The sequence below is a fragment of the Myotis myotis genome, unplaced genomic scaffold (assembly GCF_014108235.1).
Source record: "Myotis myotis isolate mMyoMyo1 unplaced genomic scaffold, mMyoMyo1.p scaffold_m19_p_16, whole genome shotgun sequence".
Taxonomy (NCBI): Eukaryota; Metazoa; Chordata; class Mammalia; order Chiroptera; family Vespertilionidae; genus Myotis; species Myotis myotis.
Genome location: NW_023416320.1, coordinates 117421 through 142342, shown reverse-complemented (window position 1 = coordinate 142342; position 24922 = coordinate 117421). Strand labels below are relative to the sequence as shown.

At 65.1% G+C, this 24922-nt stretch overlaps 4 protein-coding genes across 5 annotated transcripts; all 4 read right to left on the bottom strand.

The window, feature by feature from the left end:
- Positions 1-1833: 1833 nt before the first annotated feature.
- LOC118670541 (secreted Ly-6/uPAR domain-containing protein 2-like) lies at positions 1834-7193 on the bottom strand. 2 transcript variants are annotated; one of them, XM_036337558.1, is made up of 4 exons: positions 7007-7193; positions 6064-6185; positions 3727-3825; positions 1834-2457 (listed from the first exon to the last, which is right to left on the bottom strand). In XM_036337558.1, exons 2-4 carry the CDS (start codon positions 6113-6115, stop codon positions 2246-2248), a joined length of 363 nt encoding a protein of 120 aa, XP_036193451.1. In that variant the 5' UTR covers positions 6116-6185; positions 7007-7193; the 3' UTR covers positions 1834-2245. The 2 variants fall into 2 exon arrangements, with proteins under 2 accessions (XP_036193451.1, XP_036193452.1); XM_036337559.1 differs by lacking the exon at positions 7007-7193 and having other exon boundaries at positions 6064-6477.
- Positions 7194-11107: 3914 nt separating this feature from the next.
- LOC118670551 (glycosyl-phosphatidylinositol-anchored molecule-like protein) lies at positions 11108-13169 on the bottom strand. The gene is made up of 3 exons (XM_036337565.1): positions 13100-13169; positions 12526-12633; positions 11108-11548 (listed from the first exon to the last, which is right to left on the bottom strand). The coding sequence occupies exons 1-3, from the start codon at positions 13152-13154 to the stop codon at positions 11250-11252; spliced, it is 462 nt and encodes a 153-aa protein (XP_036193458.1). The 5' UTR covers positions 13155-13169; the 3' UTR covers positions 11108-11249.
- A 2314-nt stretch (positions 13170-15483) lies between these two features.
- On the bottom strand, positions 15484-17967 carry LOC118670494 (glycosyl-phosphatidylinositol-anchored molecule-like protein). Its single transcript, XM_036337541.1, has 4 exons — positions 17913-17967; positions 17475-17549; positions 16902-17009; positions 15484-15924 (listed from the first exon to the last, which is right to left on the bottom strand). The coding sequence occupies exons 2-4, from the start codon at positions 17527-17529 to the stop codon at positions 15626-15628; spliced, it is 462 nt and encodes a 153-aa protein (XP_036193434.1). The 5' UTR covers positions 17530-17549; positions 17913-17967; the 3' UTR covers positions 15484-15625.
- A 1833-nt stretch (positions 17968-19800) lies between these two features.
- On the bottom strand, positions 19801-23953 carry LOC118670758 (lymphocyte antigen 6K-like). The gene is made up of 6 exons (XM_036338118.1): positions 23923-23953; positions 23294-23371; positions 22303-22482; positions 21796-21891; positions 20628-20729; positions 19801-20176 (listed from the first exon to the last, which is right to left on the bottom strand). Exons 1-6 carry the CDS (start codon positions 23951-23953, stop codon positions 19884-19886), a joined length of 780 nt encoding a protein of 259 aa, XP_036194011.1. The 3' UTR covers positions 19801-19883.
- Positions 23954-24922: the final 969 nt, after the last annotated feature.

Below are 24922 nucleotides of genomic sequence, written 5' to 3'. Positions count from 1 at the left end.
GGCATGTGAGCCCAGACCTCAGACGGGCACCGCCTCCCCCGCACCCTGCTTTGTACAGCCCAGGTTCCTGCCGCCCGTGCAGGTGCAGGGGAGGGAGCCGGCGGGGCTGTCTCAGCATCAGCCGGGGGCCAGAGACCCAGATGAGGGTCCTCACATGGCCGAGACCGGAGCCCAGGCAGCTGCCCAGCAGCCACGCTCCACTCGGTGGCCCCAGGGACCCGGCTTTGGCACCTGTTCCTGGTCCGAGGGGTTTGCGTGTTTTTGCAGCTGCTCTGGGTGTGGGACAGGCCCCGGGGGAGGGAGGTGGGTCCCAGCGGGCTGCCAGGGAGCTCTCCCCACAATCCCAGAGCTTAGGGGAGCACATGTTTGTGCCATCAGCCTGGGACAGTTACGCAAGCGGGAGCCTGGGTGGCTCCCGGGAGCAGGGCCTGCTGGGTGGAGGGACGGGGCACCTGGAGGCCCAGGGGCGCCTGGCCCCGTGCCCGGGACAGAAGAGCAGGCCCGACAGTGGGCCCCAGGTCACACGGAGCTGGGTGGGTGTGAAGGCGGGGGGTGGGGTGCTGTCACCCCCAGGCCCCATACATGCTGCTGCTCAGCCCAAGCTCTCTGCACCCCATCTTCCCAGGCCTCCCTCAGGCATTTCAGGAGTAACAAGTCCCAGCCTGAGCCCATGTGTGGCCCACGCCACCCAAATCTCCTACCCAGCAGCCAGCGGGGGGTGGGGAGGCACTTTGGGGCGAAGGCAACTCCCTGTCCTGCTGCCTGGGAGCCCAGCTCGGCGGGTGTACCCGCTGTCCCCTCTGGGCTCCTGCTTTGGGGGTCTCCTTGCGGCCCCCCAGCCCTGCCGACCTCTGGGCATTGGCACCTGTTGCCCGGCTGCCTTCCCGAGTCCATGGCACCCACCACCTCCCCTTCTGAGAGGCCGGCGACCCTCCACCCCCTGCCCCCTCCACAGCCCCGTCAGGCGCCCCCACTTTTTGGTCGGTTTGCCGGCTGTGGCCCCGTCTGTCCGGTCACTGTGGTGTCCCAGTGCCCGTGTGATCCTGGTGCTCAGGGCGCCCCCGAGCGCTGCTCTGATGCCCGTGGGGGACAGTGGCGAGGACCCGGCTTTATGGCAGACCCCTCTGCCCACCCAGGACAGCTCCGGGGCCTCGGTGTCCCCGGGTGCAGCAGGAAACCTCTGTCGTCATGGAAACCGTGCCCGTGCCGCCTTCTGAGCACAGAAGCTCTGGGGAGGAGTCAGGGGCTGTCACGTGGCAGCCCAGGGGGTTTTCCGTTGAGACTCGTAGGGATGAGGCCTGCCCCCCCCCCACCCCTCCACCCCCGCCCCAGCCAAGCAGGCAGGAGGGAAATTTCCACCATGCGGCCCGGTGGGGAGCCCAACCTGAGCCCCAACTTCTCTCCTGGGAGGGTGGCCACACCCAGACCCCGTGCCAGCCTCCTCCTGGGTCTCTGGAGCCCACAAGTCTGGCCGCAGAGGAAGATGGGGCTGGAGGCTGGGGTCCCCCTCCCCCTGCCGAGGGAATCCGGGTGCCTTGTTTCAAGACAGGGTGCCCTCAGGCCACCTGGGCCTCAGAAAGCCCCAGCCGGTGTGGCTCAGTGGATAGAGCGTCAGCCTACGGGCCAAAGAGTCCAGGGTTCCATTCCCGGTCAGGGCACATGCCCGGGTTGCGGGCTCGATCCCCAGTGGGGGGCGTGCAGGAGGCAGCCGATCCATGATTCTCTCTCCTCATTGATGTTTCTCTCTCCCCCTCTCCCTTCCTCTCTGAAATCAATAAACACATATTTTTTTTAAAAAGAAGAAAAACAACGCACCCATAGACAACCTCAGAGAAGGACAGCAGGGCTGCACCTTTATTCTCCTCTCGTGCCCTGGGCGCAGCGGGCAGTGGTGACGCGCTCCCCCTCGGAGACCCGGCCCAGACCTGCCGCGGGCAGCCGGGGCGCGGGGGTGTCCAGCCCGGCTCCAAGGAGGCCCCAGTGGCTGTGTGAGGGGCTGTGAGGGAGGGAGGCCTGCGCAGATGGGCCGGCGAATGGAGGGTGAATGGCCCCGGGAGAGACCCACAGGGAACCGAGGATCCGCCTCCCCCTGCACACGGCTCTGGCGCAGGGGGGTGGAGGGCTGGTGGTCATGGCGCAGGGGCTCCTTGGGGACAGGCTGAGGGGGTGGCCGGCTGGACACAGGCCACGTGCAGCCCGAGCCAGGCCGAGGGGGCAGGAGGGCCCGGCCAGCCCTCGGGCTGGCTCACCAGGAGGCCCAGAGCAGCGCCCACAGCAGGCTGCCCGAGGCGCTGGCCCACAGGGCGCCCCGGCCGCCCGCCAGGCCCCCGGCCCCGTTGCGGTTGCACTGGCTGCCCTGGCAGCAGAAGACGGAGAGGGCGCGGCCATCCGAGGACACGGTGCTGTTGGGGCAGGTCGGGGCGCAGGACTTCATCACCAGGATGCCGCCGGGGTTGGCTGTGGAGACAGAGGGAGGCCGTGGGTGGCACCCGCCCAAGCCCTGGGGCCTGACTGGTGTGAGGGTCCGAGGGAGCCTGCCCCGTGTGTGTGAGTGGAGGGGGTCCTTCCTGGTGCCTCTGGGCCCAGGAGGCCTGTCTCCCCTCAGACCAGGCTCCTCTCTGGCATCTGGGGCCAGGGAGTGGCCTGGGGACTCACACACCCCGTCTCTGCCCCTTTCCCTCTGACCGAGTCTGGAGTCTGGGATTCGGGCCCAGAGGATGGTCAGGCCCTGTGCTCACCCCGCCCCTTTCTGGGGCTGGAAGCCTTAGGAAACGGGGCGCAGGGCTATGGGAGAGCACAGCCTGCAGCAGCTCTGGGGCCCACAGGGGAACGGGGGGGGGGGGGGCGGGGGGCAGAGCTGCCCTGGGAAGCAGAGCCCTGGGAGGGAGCGGGCCTCAGCCACTGCCATCATCTGCCCCAGCCCCGCGGTGGGCGGTCAGGGCAGCTGGGAGGGTCCTGGGAGGACCGGCAGGCGCTGCTCCCCTGCCCCGGCGGCAGCTGGGCTCCGTAGGGAGGGGCCTGGCCTCCCTGTGCCTCGATGTCCCCTCCCGAAGTGTGGGTCACAGCAGAGCCAGCTCCGCGGGGTTTGGGTTAACGAGGCCGTGTGGCTGCCTGTGCGTTTCAGCCGCGGGCAGTGCCCGCGCACAGAGCCCATGGCCCACCTGAGGGGCCGGGCCAGGCAGCCGCCCCTCGCCCTCAGGAAGGAACGTCTCCCCAGAGGCCCTCCAGCCCGGCTCCGCTGCCCCGCCCACACCTGTTCCCTCAGGCCTACTGACCACGGACTCACTCTCATTTAAACCGTAAAGCCCAGCCCAGCCCGGCCCGTGTGGCTCAGGGGTTGAGCATTGACCTATGAACCAGGAGGTCACGGTTCGATCCCTGGTCAGGGCACAGGCCCGGGTTGTGGGCTCCATCCCAGTAGGGGGGCATGCAGAAGGCAGCCGATCAATGGTTCTCTCTCATCATAGATGTTTCTCTCTCTCCCTTCCTCTCTGAAATCAATGAAAAATATTTAAAAAATAAAAAACATACAAATATTAAACTCTAAAGCCCACTGTGGGGCTGGGCTGCTGGTAGAGCTGTGACCCTCACATCCACACGGGAGTGGGGACGGGTGGGCCCCTGCCCGCTGCAGCCCGGGGTGGGCCAGCTCGGGGTTCCTGCTGGAGGGTGTGCTGCCCTTGGGTCTGGCCCGGCAGGCGGGCGCGGGGTGGGCGTAGTACTCACTGGCCCGCGTGATCACACAGTACTTGTCCGTCTGGGCACACTCCACCAGGGACTCACAGTTGGCGTGGCCGCAGCACACGTGGCAGTGCAGGGCCCGGGCTGAGAAGAGGGAAGCACAGGCCCATGAGTGGCTGGGGCCGGGCCTGGCCTGGGCTGCCTGTGCCCGCTGGCCTCTCTCAGCCTCCCCGCTCCCTCCCCGCAGAGGTGCTCCTGGTCCCGGGATGGGCCGAGGCCTGGGGCCTCGGTGGTGGTGGCCCTGCGTGTGTGAGTCCCTATCTGTCAGCAGGAGTGAGGGTGCAGGGGTGGGGGGCACGGCAGCTGCAAGCAGCCGGCGACAGGATGGGACGGGGAGGCCCTGGGCAGCATGTGCGATGCGAGGAGGGTCAGCTCCCAAGGCCATCGGGTCCCCTCTCCCTGAGCCTCGGTGTCCTCACCCCTAAGAGACGCCCGATCTCACGGGAGGACCTGCAGCGCCCTTCACGGGCCGAGGCCGGGGCCTGCTGCCGGCCCGGAGGTCAGCTGTGCACACGGGCCCTTTAGTGAATCGGAAGGAACGGCCTTGCCCTTCCCCTGCGGGGCCTGCGGTGACCCAGCCCCTGGCCCATCACTGGGAGCCTGTAGCACAGGCCCTTGTCCTGCCCCCCTCCCCCGCCTGCTGGTCCCAGGGACAGGGAGATGAGCACAGGCTCCAGGGCCGGGGACCCCACCGGCCGCCCAGGGGACAGCTGGCTGAGAGGGATGGGCCGTGTGGAAAGGCTTCCTGGGTGGGCGGCCCTGGAGCATCCACGTGCTGTCTGGGGAAAGGGCCCTGGGGAGCAGGTGCCTGGCGGGGACCAGGCTGGAGGACCCAGAGCTTTGACGGGGCAGGGGCGCAGGCGGGAAAGCCAGGAGCCCTCCGGGTATGGGCCTGTGCTGCAGGGAGGAGCACCTCTGAGCCAGGGCTCTGGGGAGGCAGCCAGGTGCCCTGGGGGTTCTCGCAAGGGGTGCCCTGTGCCGTGGCCTGCAGGACGAGACGGGCCCGCTCTGACCCGGGGGCTGGCGCCTATGACATGGGTAACAGCACCTTCCCCAGCTGGACCCACTGATGTCGGAGCCCCTTTCCTGGTGTGCAGTGTGGGGGCGCAGGTGGCAGAACCCCGGGCCAGCAGGAGGGTGAGCTCAGCGCCCCCTCACCTCCAAATCAGAGGCCCTGCTTCCCAGGCCAGGGTTCTGGAACCTCCAAGAAGAATAGGCCTCACCCTAGCTGGTGTGGCTCAGTGGATAGAACATTGGCCTGCGGACTGAAGGGTCCTAGGTTCAATTCTGGTCAAGGGAATATGCCCGGGTTGCGGGCTCGATCCCCGTTGGGGGGCGTGCAGGAGGCAGCCGATCAATGATTCTTTCTCATCATTGATGTTTCTCTCCCTCTCCTTTCCTCTCTGAAATCAATAAAAACATAAAAATGTGAACTATAGATGCATTAGAAGAAACGGGCGTCTCTGTGCAGGGCCCTTTCTGCAGCGGTGTCCTGGGTGCTGCGGGCAGGGAGCAGCCTTGCTCCTCTGAACAGGAACCCGGCCGCGCCCCGGTGTCCCCGGGAGGCCCGTGGTCCCATGTCGGGGCTGTGCTGAGGTCAGTGGCTCACCTCTCCAGGTCCCCGAGCCGGGGCCCTTCACGCAGGTGCTGTCCCAGCCTGTGCCCTTGGGCACCAGCCCTCCATCTGCCTTTCCAGCTCCCCAAGCTGCCACCCACAGCCCCCCACCCTCGCCCCAGCCCCGGGGCAGGCAGACAGGAGGCTCATTCAGGCCCCACGCCCAGGGAGGCTGCGGGGGTAATTAGCCCTGGGTGGGGGGTAATTATCCAGCTGATAATCATGGGCTGACCCACTCACTCCCTCCCCAGGCCTCGTTTCCGGTGGCCTTGCTGCAGCCGCAGATGCTCACAGCCACACAGCCGGGCCATCACATCAGGTGGGGCACAGCGGGGCTGAGAGGGGAGCCACCCCTGCATTTTCCTGGTTTCAGCGCCGAGAGTCCCGCCTCCGAGGAATTCCTTTTGCACTCGGAAAACAGGACCCTTGAGACACCCCTGAACCTCAGGCCCCAGCGCAGCCCAGCGTTCCGCAGCCTCGGCCTGTCACTGGGAGCCTCACCCCCACAAGGACTAGGCTGACCAGAAACAGGGTCCAAAGGGACACAGAGGTCTGCACGTCGGGCTGGCCAGGGCAGCGCGAGGCCTCAGCCTCCGTCCCGGCAGCCCCCCATCCACAGGCCCTCGGCCAGGCCTGCCAGCCCCTGGCCCCTGCCGTCCTGCCGCCCTTACCCACGGCGTCCCCGGCGCCAGGCGGGCGGCCCTTACCCGAGTCCGCGCACAGCGCAGCCAGAAACAGAAGCACCAGGACTGGCCTCATCGTGGGGTGTCCGCCGCAGGGACTGGGCGCAGGCGTGGGGCGGCTTTATACAGCGGCCGGCGGGACAGACCTAGTAATTTAGCTGGAGATGAGCTTGGGGAGCGGGGCCACCTGACTCGGGCGCCCGGCTTGCCCCACCCCCAGCGCCCGGGTGCTCTCGAAGGTCACGGTGCCCCTCGCTGAGCCTCGGTTCCTCGCTCCCGCCATGGCCAGCAGCCCCCGGCTGGGTCGGGGAGCAAGAGGCAGGCGCAGCCCGGCTGGCGGGGCTCAGTGGTTGGCGTCAACCTATGAACCAGGAGGTCAGGGCACAGGCCTGGGCTGTGGGCTCGCTCCCCAGTGGGGGGCGTGCAGGAGGCAGCCGATCAATGATTCTCTCTCATCATGGATGTTTCTCTCTCTCCCTCACCTTTCCTCTCTGACATCAATAAAAAAAATATTTTTTTTTAAAAAAAGCAGGCACAGGGAGGGTGGTCTATGGGGTCCAGCCCACTCTGGGGCGGGGGATACGGCCCTGCCCTGCGTCTGTCTGCAGGACATGGGGAAACTTTAAAGGGGAAACTGAGGCACGCGGAGCTGAAAGCTGGCTTTGGGCGGTGTCTGGATCTTCACTGTGGCTGCCTGGGGCCCTGGTCAGTGCTGGCCTGAGACCCCCGCGTTCCAGCAACCTCCTCGGGGTGCCGCTGCCGCTGCTCTGAGGGGCCCAGCACCCCAGCGGCACTCGGCCACTGCTCTCCGCCTCCAGGCCAGGCTCTGAGGACCATGTGACATCCACTCCATCATCCAGTCCATGCACCTCCTCCAACCGCACCCTCCCTCTCCACCTGCCCCCCAAGCCTGGGGCCCCGCCTGGAGCCGTCCTGGACTCAGGCCTGGTGTCTCCCCAGACCCCACCTCAGCCCTCTGCCCAGATCTGAGAACAGTCCTGGCTCTGCTTCAGGGGGCACATGGCTCCCCGCCGGCGTGGCTCAGAGGTTGAGCATCAGCCTATGAACCAGAAGGTCACGGTTCGATTTGCAGTTGGGGCACAGGCCCCCCAGTGTGGCGCGTGCAGGAGACAGCGATCCATGATTCTCTCTCTCCTCCTTTCCTCTCTGAAATCAATAAAAGTACCCTTTTTAGAAGGGGGGGGGGGGCACATGGCTGGGAAGGGTGTGACAGACCGTGTGGAATGCTGGGGAGAGGCCGGGTGGAGCCCATGGCCAGGAACATCCCGCAACCTTCCCGCTGGGCACTCCCTGCCCGAGTTCCCAGGAGGGGGAGCCCCACCCACACAGGCGCCCGACTGCAGCCAGCCGCTCAAGGAAGCCACCAGCAGGCGACCGGCCCAGTGACCAGCCCAGGCCTCTGGGAGTGACGGTGCTGCAGAGAGGCTGCGGGAGGGGGGACAGCCGGGCTCGGGGGCCCCCCTGCCCCAGGCCAGGCCTTGGTGATCCCTCTGCAGTGCCCAGCTCAGGCCCTCAGTGCTGGGGCGCAGCGTGAAAGGCTGTGTGTGGGGGTGTGGGAGACCCACATTCACAGGGGCCGGTCAGGTGCCGCTCCCCGGCCCTGTACGCAGGCCGTGTCTCCACATGTTGAAGTTGGGGTGAGGAGGGGGAGACCCTTGAGGGCAGAGGGGGAGCCCATGGACAGGAGTAGGACCAGCCCAGCCAGGTGATGGGCTCCCCACACTCTCCCGCTGTGAGGTCTCAGGGTGCGGCCTCTGAGTGCACCCCGCACGGGAGCTGCCTGCCCACTTCCTTCCTGGAGCCTCTAAGAGGAGACGCTGGGTGGGGGAGGAGAGCGGGGGTAATTTTCTCGGGGTCCCCGGGGGTGGCTGTCTGGGCAGCAAGGAGCCGGGATGCAGGACGCGCATGTTCCTGAGCGTGGGCGGCTGATACTCCCCAGGACCCAGGAGGCGGCAAACTGGACCAACGGGGTGTCCCAGCAGCCCGTGGCCCGCAGGGTGACCCTGGGACAGTCCAGCCTGCCCCACACACCCAGTTTAATTTGGGGTTTGCTAGGGAATAGCAGAGAAGTGTAATCCGGAACAAGCATGCTATCCCAAAAACTGAGTTCTGCAAACACAGGTGGAACTTTACAGAGAAAAAGGAGGAAGTGGGAGGGGCTTTGAACTGAGCCCCAAGGCCTGTGGGCGGGAACTGGAGAGTCTGGTGTCCTGGCGAGGGTTTGGCCCGGCGGGGCGGCTGGCTGGCAAGGAGGAACTCCCCTCCTCCTGCTGGAGCCCCGACAGCTGCCTCTGCTTGTCGGGTCTGTGCAGGGCTCCCCACTGGGAACCCTGGGCCCACTTTTTATTTTTTTTATTTTTTGCGAGAGGATTTTTTTACATTTTTATTTTCGGGCTTCCATTGGCCGGATCCACAGCTGGTGAGTGGGGGTGGGGGAGAGGGATACTGATCCTTGGTTGGCAAAACCCAGCCTCCCATTTCCCCGCGCCACAGTGGATCGGTGGCAGAGTTTTCCAGCTCACCGCGCCATGGAGGGAGGAAGGTCCCGCACTCCGGCCTGGCGCTGGCGAGGGCGCAGCCTGTGCGCCTCCTGCCCCCCGCGGGGCAGCACCGATTTCCTGGCAGCTGCCCGGGGAGCAGCAGCCTCTCTAGCAATCGTAGAGGCGACGGGGGAAATGGGAGGACTGGGCTGATCTGTAATGATTTTGTCCCTTGGCTCTTGGTGAGAAGATCTTTATCGCCGAGACTTCTGTGCGCCCTATTTTTCTTTTACTCTCGTACAAAAAGTGGGGGAGGCGGGCTTTTGATTAAATGTGTAATTGAGCCAAGGTATTTAGCCATTTGTCCACTTTTTATAAATATATTTTAATTGATTTCAGAGAGGAAGGGAGAGGGTGAGAGAAACATCAATGATGAGAATCATGGACCAGCTGCCTCCTGCACGCCCCACACTGGGGATGGAGCCAGCAACTGGGCCTGTGCCCTGACCGGGAATCGAACCAGTGACGCTCAACCTCTGAGCCACTCGGGCCGGGTCGGATCCTTTTTGAACGTGATTTCCTTGGTTTGTGTTCACACCTGATTTTATTTTATTTTTATTTTTTTTCTTCTTTTTTTTTTAAATTAAATCTTTATTGTTCAGATTATTACAGTTGTTCCTCTTTTTTCCCCCCATATCTCCCCTCCACCGGGTTCCCCTCCCACCCTCCGCCCTCACCCCCCCACCACTGTCCTCATTCATAGGTGCATGATTTTTGTCCAGTCTCTTCCTGCATCCCCCACACCCCTTTCCCTCCCAAGAATAGTCAGTCCACTCCCTTGCTATGCCCCTGATTCTATGATAATCACCAGTTCATTCTGTTCATCAGATTATTCACTTTATTTTCAGATTCACTTGTTGATGGATGTGTGTTTGTTGTTCATAATTTGTATCTTTACCTTTTTCTTCTTCTTCCTCTTCTTAAAGGATACCTTTCAGCATCACACCTGATTTTAGAATCTCTCCCAGACCTTGGGTGTCTACCGTTTGCAACAGCAACAGTAAGACTCACCTCCACCTTCCCTCCCAGCCCAGCCGCCTGGGTCCCGTTCTGCTCAGCACACCCTTTAAGCGCAGCCCGCGGCAGTGCCTGTCCCCGCCGCTAGGGGCGCAGGAGGGGCGAGCGCGCCCCGTGCCTGTTTCCAGCCCCTGCACCGCGCCTCCATCCCCAGACCCATCCTTCAATAATTAGCATTGCGACCCCTTCCGCCCTCCACATCCGAGACCCCAGCCAGGACCTCTGCGGGGTCCTCTGCGGGTCAGAGTTCAAGCTGTCACCTGCTCACCTGCCCTGCGCACTGACGCAGAGTAGGCACCGCACACCCGGGGCCAATCCGCGCTCAGGTCCTAGGCCTGGGAGCTGAGCATGGCTTTGGAGAAGAGGGGTCCCACACCCCAAATCCTAATTGCAGGAAAGGCCAGGGTTGCCCAGAATGCTGAGGCTGTGCTGCACACCTGGCCCCAGGTTTGGAGGCAGAACAGGGCACGGGGAGAATGGGGTGTCTCCACTCTGGTGACATTGGGGGTGAAGTCCAAGTTCGTGCAGTGGAGTCCCTTCTCTCCTGACTCCTGGGATCTGGGAGGACGAGCTAAGGATGAGCAGCTGCAGCGTCTCCCTCATCAGGACAGGGTCCCAGGATGACGCCCTACCCACACCAGGGGTCCTGCCCCCCACCCCCCCAACCCCCCCGCACTCCGACTCCTGCTCTGACCCTCACCCCCGTGGAGAGGCTGCCACAGGCCTCAGGGCCACGGGGTGAGAGCCCCGCTCAGGTGGGTGCCTTTACACCGCCCCTGCGTGTCCCGCCTTCAGGGTGGCGCTGGGGTCTCCACCTCCATAGGAGGCCTCCCCGCGGGCCCTGCTGCGAGCGGTGCTTCCTCTCCCACCTCTCTCCACCCTCCTCCCCTGCAGACACGGCTCCCGGGAGCCTGCCCAGAGCCGGGCACCCAGCTCCAGAGACCCAGCCCAGCCCAGTGCCCGGCTGGGGAGCAGGGGGGCTGCATATTTGAGGCAGGGTTCTTTCTAGGGTGAAAGTGTCCTGCCCTGAGTAGTGATGGCTGCACCTGGTGAACATGCTAAAATGCCGAGTCCCGCCCTGTTAGATGCTGAGTTTGTGCGGTGACTGTGGTCCCAGAATTAAAGTCAGGCAGCGATTCAGAGACCTGGCGGCAGCAGCCAGACTCCCCGGGTTTCCAGGCCATCGCAGCGGCTTTGGGGTCCCTCGCCCTACTCAGCAGTCCCTGGGGGAACACGACCAGTTCCCGCAGAGCTGGGTGGCCCGCACAGGGACGCAGGGCAGTCCCCAGGGCAGTGGCCCTGGCGCCAGGCACAGGCTCTGTTCGGCTGCCCAGCCCAGACCTGCAGGACGGCCAGGGGCGGAGGGGCCTGAGCTCTGCGCGGCTGGGACCCTGTTCCAGGACACCCTCCCTGCAGCTGCTGGGCTTCGCTGGGAGAAAGTGTGGCCTGTGTGCGGGACGTTAGAGGGAAGCACACTTCTCAACACCAGCTCCACGGAAGCCCTTTATTTCTCTCCGCGCCTGGGTGACTCGCTGTGAATGGTAACTGGCTCACAAGACAGCAAAGGGGCGTGAACTTGCACTGAGGAATGGGGGTGGGGGCGGGGGACCCGGTCACCGAGGCGAGTTCTTCTCACGTCAGGGCGCTGCTCAGGAGGATGCAGGCGCAGCTCAGGAGGGCTCCCCAGAGCCCCCCGCCTCCCAGGCGCACGGCCCCTTCCAGCTCCTCCTCGATGGTCTGGTCGGGAAGGATGTCCCGCTCCAGGTTGGTGGGCCCCCCGACGTTGCAGCTCATGATGCCGCAGCACCTCACCCAGTAGAAGCTGTTGGTCCTCAGGGCCTTAGGGGCTGGGGGCGGCATCTCGGACTCATAGACGAACGTGCAGTTGTTCGTGCAGTTCTTGTACACGAGCACTTCCCGGGAGTTCAGGCCTGGAAAGGAAGCCACTGCTTCACGTTTTCTGCTTGTAAACACCAGGCACGCTCACGCTCACGCTTCTATCGGGGACTGTGCCGTGCCCACAGCCTCACCACAGATGTCGCTACGTTGCTAGAATTCTTTTCTTTTAATTTTTAAATTGACTTTTACAGAGAGAGGGAAGGAGAGGGAGAGAGAAAAACATCGATGAAAGAGAAACATCTATCGGCTGCCTCCTGCACACCCCCTCCTGGGGATCAAGCCCCCAACCCAGGTATGTGCCCTGACCAGGAATCGAACCCGCAACCTTTGGGTGCCCGGGACGGTGCCCAACCACTGAACCACACCGGCCAGGCCCCTGGCTAGAATTCCTGACTGAGAAAGAATATCCAAGTCCTCCAGAGGATCGAGGACTCCAGCAGCAGCTGGTCCCGCAGGTGTGCCCTCTGGGCGGCCAGCATCTCCGCTCAGCCCCCGGAGAGTGATGGGCTCCTTATGCAGCCACACCGATGAAATGCCCTGTTCCCTCTGCTCTGTCCTCACCGAGAATATGTTTACTGGTGACAGAGAGACAAAGAGAAGCACCCTGGACCTCAGGCTCTGCTCTGGCCCCGTGCCTGGCCTCCTGTGGGGCAGGAGTCGTCCCGGAGGCCAGCGGGCGGCCGCTCCTTGGCCTGGCAGCTGGTCAGCTTCAAGAGACCAGAGTCACTGGGGCACGAGGCACCGCCTGGCCACAGGGGGCACCAGGTGGAGGCCTTGAGCTTCGGCCTCACTCCCAGCCAGCCGCTGGGGACCCTGGGAGCCACATCCACTGCCAGCACGTGGCTCTGCGGGGCGGCTCCCACTGCTGTCCCGGGGGCCCACCGGTGCCTGACCACATGCCGCTGGGACCGGACAGAGCAGGCAGGGCCAGGGCTGCGCAGCCCAAGCCGCCTGGCTCTGCCCTGGACGTCCGCGGCGGCCCCTGTGCGCGGGGAGGCAGGGCACTCACGGATGGAGACCGTCAGACAGCGCCTGATCTCGTATTCGCAGGTCTTAAGATTCGAACACTCGAAGGTGTTGATGGTCGCACACTCGTAGCATCTCAGGCTGTAGGTGACTGAGGAGAGAGGGGCGCTCCTGCACCAGCACTGCCTGCCCACCCCGCCCCTCTCCCAGCCTTGAGGTTGGGGTGCGCAGGGCTCAGCCCTGGGCGGGCTGTGAGGCTGGGCAGGACCAGCTCCCTGGGCGCAGCCAAGTCCAGCGGGAGTGCACCTGTTCCCAGAGGCAGGCCCAGGGAACCCCGCAGGGTAGCCGGAGACCTCTGCTCCGGGGGTGCGGCCCCCTCAGAGGCCAGTACCCCCAGATCTCCCTGGACCCGGCACCCCTGCTGCCTGCCTGAGTGGAGCCCCACAGGCCTCCAGGGCGCGGCTCCAGACCAAGTCCCCCCCCCCCCACACTACACCCCTCCTGGCTCGGGGTCCAGAGGCTCCGGCTGGCGAAGGGTGGGAACCGCACCCCAACCTTCCCAGGACCAGGGTCCATGGGGGGGCCTCTCCCTCAGACCTGGCGGGGCGGGCACTCACATTTGCTCATCCCCAGCTGCAGCCCGGACAGGAGCAGGGCGCAGAGCAGCAGCATCGTGGGCAGGACTGACCGACCTGTGGGCAGGAGGCCAGGGCGCAGGTGGGCGGAGCAGGGGGAGGGGGAGGCGGGTAGGGGCGGGGCTGGAGCTCGGCAGGCTGATGACCCCTATGCTGGGCTCCTGTCCCAAGGCTGCCCCCCAGGACCGCACCCCTGACCCAAGGCTGAGGTCTGGGCCTGCGGACTCCGCCCAGGATGCGCCCAGACCTTCTGGAACCTTCCACACCTCCCTTCTACCTACAGGCTCCCAGCCTTTTGGAACCCTGCCCCCCAAAGTGCCTGACCTTATGGAACCCGCCCCCCAAAGCTCCTGCCCTTTTAGAACCCCCCCCCCCCCCCAAAGCGCCTGACCTTATGGGACCTTCTGGGCTGGCCCAACTGTCATGGGAGTGAAGCAGAACTTTCAAGAAGCTGCGCGAAGCATGATGGGAGCCAGTGGGGCCTCTGGAGACCCCGCCCCCAGCGGGCCTGCGCTCCCAGAAGTACCCGCGCTCGCACCACCACCCCCTGCTCCTGGCTGGGTCGCTGCCCTGCAGCTGCGCTTCCGCCCCTGCACTTCCGGGAGCAGAGGACACCCCGTGTCTGCAGCTGAGGAAGCCTCCCCCCCGCTCGTCCCGCGCTCCCCTCCGCCCTCGTCCGCAGGGACCCCCCAGGAGGCTGTCCGGGCACCGGCACCGACCCCCGCTCCCTCCGGTGATGCCCCGTCTCCCACTGCCCAGGCCTGGAAAGTGACCCCCTCCTCGCCCACCCGCCTCCTGTCGGGACGCCTGCCCGGCTGCCCTGCTTCTCTGCGCCTCCGCGCAGCGCCCCGCTGGCCTGCCCCCCCCCCCCACACCCCACACCCCCAGCACGGCTGCTCCCCACGCTGAGCGGGTGAGCAGTAGGTGTGGGGCAGGGTGAGCACACGGGGACCTAACAGAGGCCACCAATGCGCTCCCGCTCGGGGGCTGCCGGCCACCCACAGGGGCCGCCCTCCTGTCCCCCGAGACTGAGGCGTCTGGGTGCAGGTTCAGATGGGACACAGACGCCTCCTCCGTGCGCCTCGGGGATGGCACAGGAGACCCCTCTGCCTGCCCTCCCTGCCTCCTTCTGGGGCCACGGAGACTCTTTCTGGAAGGTTCCCAGGCTGCCCCCTCCTCACCCCCCTGAGTCCACCCGACCCAGGGAGAAGCACTGATTCCCTGCAGAACTGGAGCCTGACTCTTTGGCCCTCTTGGCATGGGTGCACTTTAAACCACGTGTGAACAATGTGGGCCCCAATGCTCTCCACCTGGCCCCAGGGACGGAGGTAGGACAGAGCACGGGGGAGAATGGGGTGTCCCCACTCTGGTGACATTGGGGGTGAAGTCCAAGTTCGTGCAGTGGAGTCCCTTCTCTCCTGACTCCTGGGATCTGGGAGGACGAGCTAAGGATGAGCAGCTGCAGCGTCTCCCTCATCAGGACAGGGTCCCAGGCTGACACCCTACCCACAGCAGGGGTCCTGCCCCCCCCCCCCCCCCCCCCCCCCCGCACTCCAACTCCTGCTCTGACCCTCACCCCCGTGGAGAGGCTGCCACAGGCCTCAGGGCCACGGGGTGAGAGCCCCGCTCAGGTGGGTGCCTTTACACCGCCCCTGCGTGTCCCGCCTTCAGGGTGGCTCTGGGGTCTCCACCTCCATAGGAGGCCTCCCCGCGGGCCCTGCTGCGAGCGGTGCTTCCTCTCCCACCTCTCTCCACCCTCCTCCCCTGCAGACACGGCTCCCGGGAGCCTGCCCAGAGCCGGGCACCCAGCTCCAGAGACCCAGCCCAGCCCAGTGCCCGGCTGGGGAGCAGGGGGGCTGCATATTTGAGGCAGGGTTCTTTCTAGGGTGAAAGTGTCCTGCCCTGAGTAGTGATGGCTGCACCTGGTGAACATGCTAAAATGCCGAGTCCCGCCCTGTTAGATGCTGAGTTTGTGCGGTGACTGTGGTCCCAGAATTAAAGTCAGGCAGCGATTCAGAGACCTGGCGGCAGCAGCCAGACTCCCCGGGTTTCCAGGCCATCGCAGCGGCTTTGGGGTCCCTCGCCCTACTCAGCAGTCCCTGGGGGAACACGACCAGTTCCCGCAGAGCTGGGTGGCCCGCACAGGGACGCAGGGCAGTCCCCAGGGCAGTGGCCCTGGCGCCAGGCACAGGCTCTGTTCGGCTGCCCAGCCCAGACCTGCAGGACGGCCAGGGGCGGAGGGGCCTGAGCTCTGCGCGGCTGGGACCCTGTTCCAGGACACCCTCCCTGCAGCTGCTGGGCTTCGCTGGGAGAAAGTGTGGCCTGTGTGCGGGACGTTAGAGGGAAGCACACTTCTCAACACCAGCTCCACGGAAGCCCTTTATTTCTCTCCGCGCCTGGGTGACTCGCTGTGAATGGTAACTGGCTCACAAGACAGCAAAGGGGCGTGAACTTGCACTGAGGAATGGGGGTGGGGGCGGGGGACCCGGTCACCGAGGCGAGTTCTTCTCACGTCAGGGCGCTGCTCAGGAGGATGCAGGCACAGCTCAGGAGGGCTCCCCAGAGCCCCCCGCCTCCCAGGCGCACGGCCCCTTCCAGCTCCTCCTCGATGGTCTGGTCGGGAAGGATGTCCCGCTCCAGGTTGGTGGGCCCCCCGACGTTGCAGCTCATGAGGCCGCAGCACCTCACCCAGTAGAAGCTGTTGGTCCTCAGGGCCTTAGGGGCTGGGGGCGGCATCTCGGACTCATAGACGAACGTGCAGTTGTTCGTGCAGTTCTTGTACACGAGCACTTCCCGGGAGTTCAGGCCTGGAAAGGAAGCCACTGCTTCACGTTTTCTGCTTGTAAACACCAGGCACGCTCACGCTCACGCTTCTATCGGGGACTGTGCCGTGCCCACAGCCTCACCACAGATGTCGCTACGTTGCTAGAATTCTTTTCTTTTAATTTTTAAATTGACTTTTACAGAGAGAGGGAAGGAGAGGGAGAGAGAAAAACATCGATGAAAGAGAAACATCTATCGGCTGCCTCCTGCACACCCCCTCCTGGGGATCAAGCCCCCAACCCAGGTATGTGCCCTGACCAGGAATCGAACCCGCAACCTTTGGGTGCCCGGGACGGTGCCCAACCACTGAACCACCCCGGCCAGGCCCCTGGCTAGAATTCCTGACTGAGAAAGAATATCCAAGTCCTCCAGAGGATCGAGGACTCCAGCAGCAGCTGGTCCCGCAGGTGTGCCCTCTGGGCGGCCAGCATCTCCGCTCAGCCCCCGGAGAGTGATGGGCTCCTTATGCAGCCACACCGATGAAATGCCCTGTTCCCTCTGCTCTGTCCTCACCGAGAATATGTTTACTGGTGACAGAGAGACAAAGAGAAGCACCCTGGACCTCAGGCTCTGCTCTGGCCCCGTGCCTGGCCTCCTGTGGGGCAGGAGTCGTCCCGGAGGCCAGCGGGCGGCCGCTCCTTGGCCTGGCAGCTGGTCAGCTTCAAGAGACCAGAGTCACTGGGGCACGAGGCACCGCCTGGCCACAGGGGGCACCAGGTGGAGGCCTTGAGCTTCGGCCTCACTCCCAGCCAGGCGCTGGGGACCCTGGGAGCCACATCCACTGCCAGCACGTGGCTCTGCGGGGCGGCTCCCACTGCTGTCCCGGGGGCCCACCGGTGCCTGACCACATGCCGCTGGGACCGGACAGAGCAGGCAGGGCCAGGGCTGCGCAGCCCAAGCCGCCTGGCTCTGCCCTGGACGTCCTCGGCGGCCCCTGTGCGCGGGGAGGCAGGGCACTCACGGATGGAGACCGTCAGACAGCGCCTGATCTCGTATTCGCAGGTCTTAAGATTCGAACACTCGAAGGTGTTGATGGTCGCACACTCGTAGCATCTCAGGCTGTAGGTGACTGAGGAGAGAGGGGCGCTCCTGCACCAGCACTGCCTGCCCACCCCGCCCCTCTCCCAGCCTTGAGGTTGGGGTGCGCAGGGCTCAGCCCTGGGCGGGCTGTGAGGCTGGGCAGGACCAGCTCCCTGGGCGCAGCCAAGTCCAGCGGGAGTGCACCTGTTCCCAGAGGCAGGCCCAGGGAACCCCGCAGGGTAGCCGGAGACCTCTGCTCCGGGGGTGCGGCCCCCTCAGAGGCCAGTACCCCCAGATCTCCCTGGACCCGGCACCCCTGCTGCCTGCCTGAGTGGAGCCCCACAGGCCTCCAGGGCGCGGCTCCAGACCAAGTCCCCCCCCCCCACACTACACCCCTCCTGGCTCGGGGTCCAGAGGCTCCGGCTGGCGAAGGGTGGGAACCGCACCCCAACCTTCCCAGGACCAGGGTCCATGGGGGGGCCTCTCCCTCAGACCTGGCGGGGCGGGCACTCACATTTGCTCATCCCCAGCTGCAGCCCGGACAGGAGCAGGGCGCAGAGCAGCAGCATCGTGGGCAGGACTGACCGACCTGTGGGCAGGAGGCCAGGGCGCAGGTGGGCGGAGCAGGGGGAGGGGGAGGCGGGTAGGGGCGGGGCTGGAGCTCGGCAGGCTGATGACCCCTATGCTGGGCTCCTGTCCCAAGGCTGCCCCCCAGGACCGCACCCCTGACCCAAGGCTGAGGTCTGGGCCTGCGGACTCCGCCCAGGATGCGCCCAGACCTTCTGGAACCTTCCACACCTCCCTTCTACCTACAGGCTCCCAGCCTTTTGGAACCCTGCCCCCCAAAGTGCCTGACCTTATGGAACCCGCCCCCCAAAGCTCCTGCCCTTTTAGAACCCCCCCCCCCAAAGCGCCTGACCTTATGGGACCCGCCCCCCCCAAAGCTCCTGACCTTATGGAACCTTCTGGGCTGGCCCAACTGTCATGGGAGTGAAGCAGAACTTTCAAGAAGCTGCGCGAAGCATGATGGGAGCCAGTGGGGCCTCTGGAGACCCCGCCCCCAGCGGGCCTGCGCTCCCAGAAGTACCCGCGCTCGCACCACCACCCCCTGCTCCTGGCTGGGTCGCTGCCCTGCAGCTGCGCTTCCGCCCCTGCACTTCCGGGAGCAGAGGACACCCCGTGCCTGCAGCTGAGGAAGCCTCCCCCCCGCTCGTCCCGCGCTCCCCTCCGCCCTCGTCCGCAGGGACCCCCCAGGAGGCTGTCCGGGCACCGGCACCGACCCCCGCTCCCTCCGGTGATGCCCCGTCTCCCACTGCCCAGGCCTGGAAAGTGACCCCCTCCTCGCCCACCCGCCTCCTGTCGGGACGCCTGCCCGGCTGCCCTGCTTCTCTGCGCCTCCGCGCAGCGCCCCGCTGGCCTGCCCCCCACCCCCACACCCCACACCCCCAGCACGGCTGCTCCCCACGCTGAGCGGGTGAGCAGTAGGTGTGGGGCAGGGTGAGCACACGGGGACCTAACAGAGGCCACCAATGCGCTCCCGCTCGGGGGCTGCCGGCCACCCACAGGGGCCGCCCTCCTGTCCCCCGAGACTGAGGCGTCTGGGTGCAGGTTCAGATGGGACACAGACGCCTCCTCCGTGCGCCTCGGGGATGGCACAGGAGACCCCTCTGCCTGCCCTCCCTGCCTCCTTCTGGGGCCACGGAGACTCTTTCTGGAAGGTTCCCAGGCTGCCCCCCCCCTCACCCCCCTGAGTCCACCCGACCCAGGGAGAAGCACTGATTCCCTGCAGAACTGGAGCCTGACTCTTTGGCCCTCTTGGCATGGGTGCACGTGTGAACCATGCCTTTAAACCACGTGTGAACAATGTGGGCCCCAATGCTCTCCACCTGGCCCCAGGGACGGAGGTAGGACAGAGCACGGGGGAGAATGGGGTGTCCCCACTCTGGTGACATTGGGGGTGAAGTCCAAGTTCGTGCAGTGGAGTCCCTTCTCTCCTGACTCCTGGGATCTGGGAGGACGAGCTAAGGATGAGCAGCTGCAGCGTCTCCCTCATCAGGACAGGGTCCCAGGCTGACACCCTACCCACACCAGGGGTCCTGCCCCCCCCACCCCCCCCGCACTCCGCCTCCTGCTCTGACCCTGTGAGCCCCAAAGTCCAGAGCCTCCGAACGCTACTCTTCACGGTGGTCCTGCAGCCCCTCCTGCAGCGCTGGGAGGTGAGGAGAGGGCGGAGGCTGCCAGTCATAGGCGATGGGGCCGCAGGCTGCATTTCAGAGACAGCAGTGCCGGGGGTGCAGGAGGCAGCCGGTCACCGCTTACTCACAGCCATGCGTCAGCCTCTCCCTCCTCCCTTCCTCTCTCTAAAAAATCATTAAAAACACATTTTTAAAAAGTCAAAAGGGCCGAAACCGGTTTGGCTCAGTGGATAGAGCGTCGGCCTGCGGACTGAGGGGTCCCGGGTTCGATTCCGGTCAAGGGCATGTACCTGGGTTGCGGGCACTTCCCCAGTGGGAGATGTGCAGGAGGCAGCTGATCGATGTTTCTCTCTCATCGATGTTTCTAACTCTCTATCTCTCTCCCTTCTCTCTGTAAAAAATCAATAAAATATATTTTTAAAAAAAAACAAAAAAGACAAAAGGAATGAACAGAATGTCTCCTATTCCCTTCCTACTTCCCATATTGCATCCTGAGTGGGGGTGATGTGTGTCCCTACGTCATCACCATCCCCCACAAGCCGGCTCCCCCTTTGTAAACACAACTGCCACCAGCAGCCCTGGGCCAGCCCGACCCTCCCTGCCTCCGGGTCCCACGCCCGCGGAAGCCAGACCACCAGACCGCCATCCAGGAAACAAGTTTAATGCCACAGCCCACCCCCAAGGGAGGGCTCCTAGGAGCGAGGCGGCCGCCCGGAGCGGCCATGCGCTCAGGACGGTCTGAGGCCCAGGGACAGGGCGGCGAGCGCCAGCAGCAGCGCCAGCCCGAGCCCGGCCCCGCCGCGGCGCCGCGCGCCCCCCGCCTCGCGGTAGTACTGCCACTCGGTGTCGTTGATGGTCGGGCTGTCCGTGTTGCACAGCGGCGTCCGGCAGCACGAGGCGTAGAGGAAAGGCGTCGGCTTCAGGAGGACATAAGACTGGTACGGCAGCACGTCGAACGGCCTGATGACTGGACAGTACTCCGTGCACTGCCTGGACACGTAGAAGAAACGGACCAGCATTCCTGCGGGGAACAGGCCGGAGGCGGCGCCACGTCAGCGGCCAGCAGCGACACCGCACGGCTCCTGCGGAGCCCGCCCGGCCCGGGGTCCGGGCGCCTCACCCACCCAGAGGCCCACGGAGAGGGCGCCCGGGCGGGCAGCAGCCATCGTGGGCCGGCCGGTGCGGGCCGCGCTGTGCGGTCGGTGTCACCCGCCCCACGCGGGGCCTGTCCCTGTGCCGGGCTCTGTCTGGGAGCCACCGGCGCTGAGGCCTCTGTGAGCACACACACGCGTGGGAGCCACGGCCCAGGGCTCGGAGCTGGCCCCGGGAGCCGCTGGTGCCAGGCTGGGTGTGGGCCAGCTCCGCGCTGGCTCCCGGTCAGGGCGCTGGTGAGCCACACGGTCCGTTAAAAATGCCCAGGTGCGTGGCCCTCACAGCTCACGGCCCTGCTGCTCGGGGTCCACTCGACTTACTCACGACAACGGTGACACAGAAGACGTTGCCGGGCTCGCACTCGGTGGCCTTGGCGCAGCTCAGCGTGTAGAACTCCTCGCACGAGTGGCACTGCAGCGCGCCTGGGGAGCGGGCGGCTCCGCGTCAGGGCCCCCCCCAAGACCCCCGGCCCGGCCCCGCCCCGCCCCGACCCCACACACCCCCGCCCCTTCTAGCCCCGCCCCGACCCCACACACCCCCACCCCTCCTAGCCCCGCCCCCGCCCAGCCCCGCCCCGACCCCACACACCCCCACCCCTCCTAGCCCCGCCCCCGCCCAGCCCCGCCCCGACCCCACACACCCCCACCCCTCCTAGCCCCGCCCCGCCCCGCCCTGCCCCGACCCCACACACCCCCACCCCTCCTAGCCCCGCCCCGCCCCGCCCTGCCCCGACCCCACACACCCCGCCCCTCCTAGCCCCGCCCCCACCCAGCCCCGCCCCGACCCCACACACCCCCACCCCTCCTAGCCCCGCCCCCACCCAGCCCCGCCCCGACCCCACACACCCCCACCCCTCCTAGCCCCGCCCCGCCCCGCCCTGCCCCGACCCCACACACCCCGCCCCTCCTAGCCCCGCCCCCACCCAGCCCCGCCCCGACCCCACACACCCCCCACCCCTCCTAGCCCCGCCCCCGCCCAGCCCCGCCCCGACCCCACACACCCCCACCCCTCCTAGCCCGCCCCGCCCCGCCCTGCCCCGACCCCACACACCCCGCCCCTCCTAGCCCCGCCAAGCCCCGACCCCACACCCCCGCCCCTCCTAGCCCCGCCCCTCCTAGCCCCGCCCCGCCCCGCCCCGACCCCACACCCCCCGCCCCTCTTAGCCCCGCCCCTCCTAGCCCCGCCCCTGCCCCGCCCCGCCCTTCCCCCGTCCCCCCCCCCCCCGTCCCCCCTCCCGGGGCCCATCCCCCTCGCCCCACCGCGCACCCACCCGAGTTCCTTGTCTCTTCTCCTGGCTCCCCTCACGCCCACACCCAGACATGCACCCACTCCTGACCCAGGAGCACCCCACCCCACACCCCTGGCACCTCGCACCCTGCGGCTCTGGGAACAGAGACCCCGGGCTCTGGTGTCTGCCCGGCACCCGCCCAGCGCCCAGCCCACCGGCCCTCGCGCCGCGGCTCCGGCTCCGGCGCGTGCAGGACCCACCTTGCCGCCCAGTCCCGGTGACGTTGGTCTCCGCCCGCGGCAGGCCCAGGGCCAGGAGGAAGGCCAGGAGGACCGTCATCTCCAGCGGCGCCGGCCCTGGCGGAGCAGGTGTCCGTCAAAGCCTGTTGCCATGGACACAGGGCCCGCCCCCTGCTCCTCACCGGGGCAGCCCCGGGGCCTGTGTCCACCACGCAGGGCCCAGCCCCGGACCGCGCGGACCCGTCCCCGCACCCCCTTCTCCCCCGCACCCCTGCCCCTTCCTGTCCCCCTGCGACTCCTCCCCGCCCATCGCGGGGGGGCCCCCCACAGGGCACCTGCGGAGCCCCGGGCAAGGAAGCCTGAGGTCCCTGCAGGTGAGGTCCTGGGCTCCTTCTGGAATGTTCCTCACGAGCACCCTGCCTGCAGTCCGGGTCGGGGCGGCACGCGTGGCCGGCGGCCGGGATTGGGGAGGCCCCGCCCGCACCCGGGGCTCCAGTCAGCGGAGCAGCGCTGCCTGGACCCACCTACCTGGTCCCTGTGGCGCCTGAACCACGAAGGCCAGGCCGAACCTTCCAGAAGCGGCGCATGCGCTGCAGGAGCCGCTGGGCCCGAGGCCCCGCCCCGGGATGCGCTCCCTGAAGGCCCCGCACTCAGCTGCCGAGGCCAGGCTCCCACTCCCAAGGGCGGAAGGTGCCAGAAGGGCGGGCGCTTTGGGGGGAGAAGGGTCCAGAAAGGCAGGCGCTTTGGGGGAGAAGGTTCCAGAAGGTCGGGCGCTTTGTGGGGAGAAGGTTCCAGAAGGGCAGGCGCTTTGGGGGTGAAGGTTCCGGAAGGGCGGGCGCCGCGTGGTGGATACCAGGGGACAGTAACGGGAGGTCCCGGGTTCGAGTCCCGGGTTCGAGTCCTCGGCCCCCGTGAGGGCGCAGGAGGGGAGGCAGGTCCGGCGGGCGGGAGGCAGGGGACCCGCGGGGCTGTGGCACCAAACACCACGTGCGGGCCCACGTACAGTGCGATTGAAACTTCGTGGCCCACGCGCGGAAGTCGGTATTTTGTGGAAGAGCCACACTCACGGGGCCAAAGAGCCGCATGCGGCTCGCGAGCCGCGGTTTGCCGACCACTGTTTCAGGTCTTCTAGCCTCGGGCCTCTCTTGTCTAGAGGAACTATTTCTATGAATCCGGCAATTCCATCAACTTCTCTTTCTTTTTCTTGTGAAAATCAAGTAAAATTAAAGTTGAAGTTGCATCTGAAGTATGATTGTTACGGTTTATGACAGTATCTCTGCCCATCTGTGCCTCACCCAGGCTTCTCTCTGTGTTTGCGTGCGAAGTCGTCCAAAATGAAGCTCACCCAACGGTGTTGGCTGTTCCGGCTGCTGGGACTGGGGTTGTTGTTTTCCTCCCATCTTTGGGATTTCAGCTTGTTTTGCTGAATTCTCTATGATGCTCAGATGTCACTTTGCATTTTACTATTTTTTCTTAAAAAGAAATGCGGCAGAAAACAGCAATGACCTGCTCATCCGACAGGCGCTGATGGAACTTTTCTCCCGCGGCTTCTCGCAGTTACTGTCTGCTGCCACCAGGCGGCGGCGGCACAGCAGTGCTGTGGGCGGGGCCCGTGTTGCCGGGTCTGGGTGAGCCTTTGGGCTCCGGGTTGTAAGTTCTCGTTGACAACGTGTCTGTTCTGCTAACTGTGTCTCGTGTGTGTGCGTGTTCGATCCCACACGGCGTGACTTACAACCGTCGGCGCGTTTAGTTTTCCTGCCTTTTGCTCGGCCCCTTTGTCCGCACTCGCTCTCTCCCTGCACCTGGGTGGCCGTCCCTCTGCCTGATGCAGGTTAGTGCTTCCTCCCGTGGGGTGATGGTGAGAAAGGCTGGCGGCCCTTCCTGACCCCAAAGCGCCCTAATTCCGGGTCCCTCCGCGGCCTTCCAGCCTCGGGCCTCTCGCTCGTTGAACGTCATTGTCCTTCCTGCCGGCCACTGCTTACATTTCCTCTTTCCCTTCATTTTCACCAGCCGGCGGTGGGCGCTCGGGCTCTCAGAGCCCCTGGGTCTGTGGCTGGATGGCGTTGGAAACCCTCAGCCAGGATTTCTTCAAGTCTCACTGCCGCTCCAGCCCCTCCTGCCCTCCCAGGACCGGCGCCGCACACTTACACTTCTGCACGGTGCCGCGCATTCCTCTCATGTTCTAGTATGTTCCGTCCATGGCCTCTCCGCGCTTCCGTCCGTGTAGTCCCTACAAGGCTCCGTTCTAGCTCATGCCTCCTCGCCCCCTCGCACAGGGACCCTCCTATTCTGAGCGGACCGCCTGCAGGCTGTCCCCTCCGCACACCTCCTACTGGGGATGCGCCCGCAACCAAGGTACGTGCCCTTGACCGGAATCGAACCCGGGACCTTTCAGTCCGCAGGCCGAGGCTCTATCCACTGAGCCACACCGGGCAGCAGTTTGAACTTTCGTGCGAATGCACTGCCCCCTTAGACATGGTTCCACTGTCAGTCTGTTGCTTGTATTTTACCACAATTACCGCCTTACAACCGCCTTCTTGTCCGTCTCCAGGCCTTATCACTGCTCTGGTGAGAACAGAAGCATCTGCTGTGCAAACTAGGAAACTCACATCTGTGATCTTGGTGAGGCCTCATGTGAGCTCAATGCTCTGCATTTAAAACTGGCGTCACACAGGGTAACGGTGAAGAAAAAATTCAAAATTTTCATTATTTTAGTATTGATTTTATTAGCACTTGGTATTCAGAATACCAGTGAAGTAAATTTTTATTTTTTACTTAAAACCACATTAGCCTGGCCGGTGTGGCTCAGTGGTTGAGTGTCGACCTATGAACCATGTGGTCACAATTCAATTCCCGGTCAGGGCACATGGCTGGGTGTGGGCTTGATCCCCAGTGTGGGCCGTGCAGGAGGCAGCCAATCAGTGATTCTCTCTTATCATTGATGTTTCTCTCTCTCTCCCTCTCTAAATATCAATAAAATATGTTTTTAAAAAAATAAGGGGACGGGTCAATGGGGGGAAAAGGAGACATATGTAATACTTTAAACAATATTAAAAAAAAGAATTTCTTTTCTTTTTTTACTCATGTCAGAAACGTGCTTCCCAGCTCAATTGAGATGCAGCTGTCCTAGAACACGGGTAAGTCTAAC